Source organism: Rhinopithecus bieti, unplaced genomic scaffold (assembly GCF_001698545.2).
Source record: "Rhinopithecus bieti isolate Rb0 unplaced genomic scaffold, ASM169854v2 scaffold_2827, whole genome shotgun sequence".
Lineage (NCBI taxonomy): Eukaryota > Metazoa > Chordata > Mammalia > Primates > Cercopithecidae > Rhinopithecus > Rhinopithecus bieti.
The window spans coordinates 2,426,066-2,432,339 of NW_016804135.1; the positions used below are offsets into that span (position 1 = coordinate 2,426,066).

The 6,274-nt window shown below is 35.0% G+C and overlaps 1 protein-coding gene across 6 annotated transcripts in view; it reads left to right on the forward strand.

Moving 5' to 3' along the window:
* PMS1 (PMS1 homolog 1, mismatch repair system component) overlaps positions 1-6,274 on the forward strand; it is a 91,283-nt gene that overhangs the window by 72,403 nt on the left and 12,606 nt on the right. For all 6 annotated transcript variants that reach the window (XR_001884056.1, XR_001884054.1, XR_001884058.1 and 3 more), the window contains one exon: positions 5,326-5,808. Coding sequence is in view for 1 of the 6 variants with exons in the window: in XM_017865592.1 (XP_017721081.1) it covers positions 5,326-5,808 (483 nt within the window). In the remaining 5 variants the exon portion in view is untranslated. The remainder of the gene's footprint in view (positions 1-5,325; positions 5,809-6,274) is intronic.

Consider the following 6,274-nt stretch of genomic DNA (forward strand, 5'->3'; position numbering starts at 1 on the left):
AAAAAAAAAAAAAAAAAAAAAAAAATTCTGATGAGAGCTTGGGACAGATTTTGGAGTCAGGGGTTACTTCCATTGTTTTAGTTCTTCCTTTCTGGAGTTTTGTTTGTTTTTTTCCTTCCTCACCTTTGTTCTAGTGGATTAAAATCCAGGTTTGGGCCATGTGCCCTACCACTGGGGTCTCAGTTGATGTTGGCTTGAGCTTTTCATTTGCAATATTTATGAATATATTGCTATTTAAACTAAGAAAAATATTGCAATTAGGGGATTATGAAAATGATAAATTTTATAACTAAATGCAGTGTTTAATCACGAGAACATTATTTGAATTGACTTCTGGTCAAATCAGGATGGATATTTTCCATTCAAGTTACTAAATCCCTTCTTGACATTAAGTACAATGGTAGCAGCTGCTTGTACTTAACATTTACTTAATATTCCTTTGGACATAACTTTTTATATTTCCCAAAGATGAGTACCATATGTGAAAATTTGCACATTATAATTAATGACAAATGGTGACCTTTGTTTTCAACTCATTTTACCACCGCACAGGAAAAATCTTTAATTTGAATGTCTAAGAGCTAAAATACTATTTCTAGGACCTGTTGAAAGTAAACTATTGAAAATCATGTGTTTTATATAGCTATTCCAGAACCTCAGATTCTAAGTAGAAAATAGCTTTAAAATTGTGAATATGGCATGGTAAGTAACCAAAGGAGCCATTTTTTAATGTAGTTTACAGTGAAACAAGGTCTTTTTTTAATAATCTTATTCAGATAACATTTCTTCATTCAGCAGACAGGTACCGAGCACAAATTACATGCCATGCTGTGATCTCCTGTCTTTTAAATCTCACTTTTAACAGCACTGTTCTCTCAATAATATTTTTATTTCTTCACATTCCATAGTTTTCCTTGAGATTATTATATATATATAAAATAAAATTCAGTTAGTGTTTTAAGAGCATGAGACTAGAGATAACCTTAATTCTCTAGTCCCAAGTTTAAAACATTCTTAAAAAATAATCTTTTAGCAAAGTTACTTAATTTCCAACCATTACTCACCCCTTCATTGTGAGATTTTTTTGTTTCTTGGTAGAAAATAATGACAGCAAAACATTTATCACCATTTACTCTGTGCTAAGTAGTATTCTAAGTACTTGGCACGCTTTAACTCATTTTATTTCTCACAACAAAACTGAGTAGATGTAGATTATCCATATGTTACAGTTGAACATAATGAGACATGAAAGATTAAATAATTTTCATAGGTTTACAGAACTACTAAGTGGCAGAACCAAGCCAGGCTGTCTTCAGAGTCTGTGTGCTTAATCACCACACTTTGCTGAACAAATAGCAGTAGTTTCCAATTCTGGGTATGTACTGGAATAACCTGTGGAGCTCTGTGAAAACAGAGCTGCCCAATCTCAACCTAGGCCTAGAGAATTAAAAGCTCTGAGGGTGGGATCCAGGTATCACTTTTTAAGAAAAGGGGTGACATAACCGCTGTGCTAGGTCTTTGGCCCTGGAAGTTTCATTTTTCTCATATTGTTGACAAAAGATCTCTTAACTTTCTACCCAGTGTAATTTTTTTTTTATTCTTGAGTTCTTAGAATCTATCAAGTATAATTTTTCAAACATCCATTATCTTGTACCATTGAAATTGAGTTAAATTAGATGGTTTGGGTGTGTTTAGTTTATCTAAATGTATCTTTTCATTGATGACTAAAATGAGAATAAAAATATTAACAATTAGCTAATCACATACTTTCTGTTTTGTGGTTATTGTAGTGACTATAATTTCACTAGCAGTTACTAAATGAAGTATTATATACATAAATTTTCTTTTGTGTTATTCGGGAATTGTCTATTCTATGTTGATGTTAAAGCAGATTTATAAGGAACTCTTCAGATCTGGAATTAATCCATTTCTTTATTCATCCTCTCTTAGAAATTCTGATTGCTTGTGGCTCAACGCTTTCTTAAAATTTTTTTTTTTAAACTGGGTAAAATTTACCTAATGTGAATTGCAGAGATGTTAACGGTGTAATTTGATGTATTTTCATACATGTCTACACACACATAAACATCACCCCAGACAAAATAGAGAACATCTCCATCATCCCAGAATGTTTCCTCATGCCACCTCTCAGCCAGTGTAGTTCTTCTTCTTTTTATTTTTTTTTTAAATCAAAGAGTAATATTCAGTTGTATAAATATACCAAAATATGTTTGTTCAGTCTCCAGTTGATAGACATTTGGGTTGTTTCCAGTTTGGGGCTATTATGAGTAAAATTGTGTTGTTTACTTTCCGAATATTTGGGGCTTTTCCGGATATTTTATTTCTAATTTAAGTGTTTCATGGATAGAGAAAATGCTAAGTTAGATTTCAATCTTTTGAAAAGTAATGAGAATTAAAGCCCAGTGTATGTTCTATCTCAACAAATGTTCCATGTTCACTTAAAAAGAATCAGGATTCTCCAGTTGCTAGATGGTAGTGTTCCAAAATGTCAGTTAAGTATTAAGTAGTTGATAATATTGCTAAAATCTTCTATAGCTTTGAGGATTTTTTTTTTTTTTTTTTTTTTTTTTTTTTTGAGGAGGGTCTCTAGTTCTGTCAGTTACTGAGGGAGGAGTATACACTGTTGCCTGCCACTCTGGCTTCTTATGCTTACTATTTGCATGGTGTATCTTTTTTTCCAGTCTTTTAGACTACCCCATCTTTATATTTAAAATGTAACGCTTGTAGACAAAGTTGGGTGTTACTTTTTAAATTCAGTTTGATAATCTATGCCTTTGAATTGCAATATTTAGTCCATGTAATATAATAATTGATATGGTTGGGTTTAGGTCTGCCATTTTCCTGTTTGTTTTCTGTTTGTCCTATCTCCATTTTGTTCTTTTGTTCCTCCTTTTTGGGGGGGAGAGGAGCCCTTTAGGGTTAAAAGAATATATTTCATTATCTAATTTTAATTTCTTTATTGAGTTTCCATTACTTTTTGCTTTTGTGATTACATTATGCATCCTTATCATAATCTACTTGGAGTTAATAAAATGTAAAAACCCTGTAAGTATAATTTCACTTATATTTGGTGTCACTCTCCTTAATTGTGCACACGTACTGGCAACTAATTCTCATCTTAATCTGAAAACGTCTATTTCATCTTCATTTTTAAAGGACTTTTTTTTAATGATATAGCTGGCTTCTGGGTTCTTTTGCCACTTAAAAGATTTCACTGTTGACCAGGCGCAGTGGCTCATGCCTGTAATCCCAGCACTTTGGGAGGCGGAGGCAGATGGATCGCCTGAAGTCAGAAGTTTGAGACCAGCCTGGCCAACATGGTGAAACCCCCTCTCTACTAAAATACAAAATTAGCTGGGGTGGTTGTGCACGCCTCTAATCCCAGCTACTCTGGANGATTTCACTGTCATCTGCCTCTGCATTGCTCTTTATGATATCCATTATTTTTGCTGTTTCCTCTTTGTACTGTTTTTTTCCTATTTTCAGGATTTTATCTTAACCTTTGGTTTTCAGCAGTTGAATGTAATATACCTACCTGTGAATTTCTTTGCATTTATTCTCTTGGGAGGTTTGCTGACCTTCTTGCATCTGTAAATTGTATTTCTCCAAGTTTGCTGATTATCAACCCTAATTTCTTCACATTTTATTTTCTTTCCCAGTTTTCCATTGTTTATCTGGGACTCCCATGACATATATATTAGATTGTTTGTTTTGCCTTAGGTCACTGCAATGCTTTTCCAGTTGTCTTCACTTTTCTGTGAAAACAACACATTTTATCATTTCTATTGATCTGTCTTCAGCTTTACTGACTCTTTCTTTTGTCATCTTTTTATCTGCTGTTAAGCCTACCCAGTGAATATTTAATTTGTTACTGTATTTTTTAGGTCTAGAATTTCCATTGTATTTTTTTGTATAATTTCCACTAATCCGTTGAGATTCCCCCTTCTATTCTCTCATGATAATCTTTTAATACCTTAAACATTTATTAAATCTGTTTTTAAGTGGTTTTTTTTGGTAATATTGACATCTGGGTCATCTTGAGGCTGGCTTCTACTGACCACTTTTTCTTTTGACCATGACTCACATTTTCTTGTTTTATTTGTTAGAGTGGTAACTTTTGATTGTATAGCAGGCATTGTGGGTGGTATGCTTAAAATTCTAGATTCTGTTATCCTCTTCTGAAAAGTGCTGATTTTTGTTCTACCAGGTATTTAAATTACTAACAGATCACCTTGAGCTTATGGAGGTTTTGTTTTATACTTTGTTAACGAGAAGCTGTTTCAATTTTGTTCTTGGTCCCAGGGCAACTTCCTTAGTTTAGGACATAGGTTTTTTATCCTAAGATGTGGCCCTCTTCCAGTTTTAATTGAAAGCCCAAAGTGTTTACCAGGCCATGAAACTGTGGAATTCAGATTCCAAACGTTTCCCCTGCAATGGGCAGCAGCTGAAATCTCTGTTCAGCTCATTTAGCCTTCTAATGGTTGTTTTCCTTTGGGTTCCCACACATGGAATTTTCTGGGATTTCCTTTCTCAATTTTCAGTTGTTCTGGAAGCAGATAGCTCTATGTCCTGGTGACTCAGGCTAATAAGAGTGCAACTTTCTGATTGAGTTCTGACCACCCTAGTCCCCCTTAATACTGAGCACTGCCCTCTGGTTAGAAGTCCTATAAATGTGGGACTCTTGTCTCTTTTTTCACTCCCCGAGGAGTGAATCCATTCTAATTTCTTCCTGCTTTTGGCTGTTCTTCAGTGCCTACTTTAAATAATTGAGGGTTTTTTGTTTGTTTGTGTACTTGTTTGTTGTTGTTTTCTTTTTTTCTTTTCTTTTTTTTTTTTTTTTTTGAGACAGGCTCGCTCTGTCGCCCAGGTTGGAGTGCAGTGGCGCGATCTTGGTTCATTGCAACTTCTGCCTCCTGGGTTCAAACAATTCTCATGCCTCAGCCTTCCAAGTAGCTGGGACTACAGGTGCACACCAACATGCCTGGCTAACATTTGTGTTTTTAGTAGAGACAACGTTTCACCATTTTGGCCAGGCTAGTCTTAAACTCCTGACGTCAGGTGATCTGCCCGCCTCGGCCTCCCAAAGTGCTGTGATTACAGGCGTGAACCATCACTATGCCTGGCCAATAACTGATTTTTATATTTTGTTCAGTGTTTATCATAGTTATATTGAGGAGTTAGTCTAATACATGTTCCTTTGTCATTATTATACCTGGAATACCAGTTCTTTAGTTTTATAAAATTCAGATGGTTAATATATTTCTGATTATGATCTCATTAATTCTATTTTATTTCTGTTCTTAGATATGAAGAGAAGGCTACTAAAGACTTGGAACGATACAATAGTCAAATGAAGAGAGCCATTGAACAGGAGTCACAAATATCATTAAAAGATGGCAGAAAAAAGATAAAACCCACCAGTGCATGGAATTTGGCCCAGAAGCACAAGTTGAAAACCTCATTATCTAATCAACCAAAACTTGATGAACTCCTTCAGTCCCAAATTGAAAAAAGGAGTCAAAATATTAAAATGGTACAGATCCCCTTTTCTATGAAAAACTTAAAAATAAATTTTGAGAAACAAAACAAAGTTGACTTAGAAGAGAAGGATGAACCTTGCTTGATCCACAATCTCAGGTTTCCTGATGCATGGCTAATGACATCCAAAACAGAGGTAATGTTATTAAATCCATATAGAGTAGAAGAAGCCCTGCTATTTAAAAGACTTCTTGAGAATCATAAACTTCCTGCAGAGCCACTGGAAAAGCCAATTATGTTAACAGAGAGGTATGATGATACAATCTTTTTTAAATGTAAAAATATTTATTATAATAGTTCATACTAGATTAGAAATTGAAGGTAGAAGGTTGAGAATGGTTCCTAGTAAGGATTAGTGGTATTTATTTATTTATTTTAATCTTTTAAAAATGTGATTTCTAGGCCGGGCACGGTGGCTCACGCCTGTAATCCCAGCACTTTGGGAGGCCGAGGTGGGTGGATCACGAGGTCAGGAGTTCGAGACCAGCCTGGCCAACATGGTGAAACCCTGTCTCTACTAAAAATACAAGAATTAGCCGGGTATGTTGGCATGCATCTGTAGTCCCAGCTACTTGGGAGGCTGAGGCAGGAGAATCGCTTGAACCTGGGAAGTGGAGGTTGCAGTGAGCTGAGGCGGTGCCATCGCACTCCAGCCTGGGTGACAGAGCAAGAGTCTGTCTCAAAAAAAAAAATTTTTTTTTAATTAAAATAAATA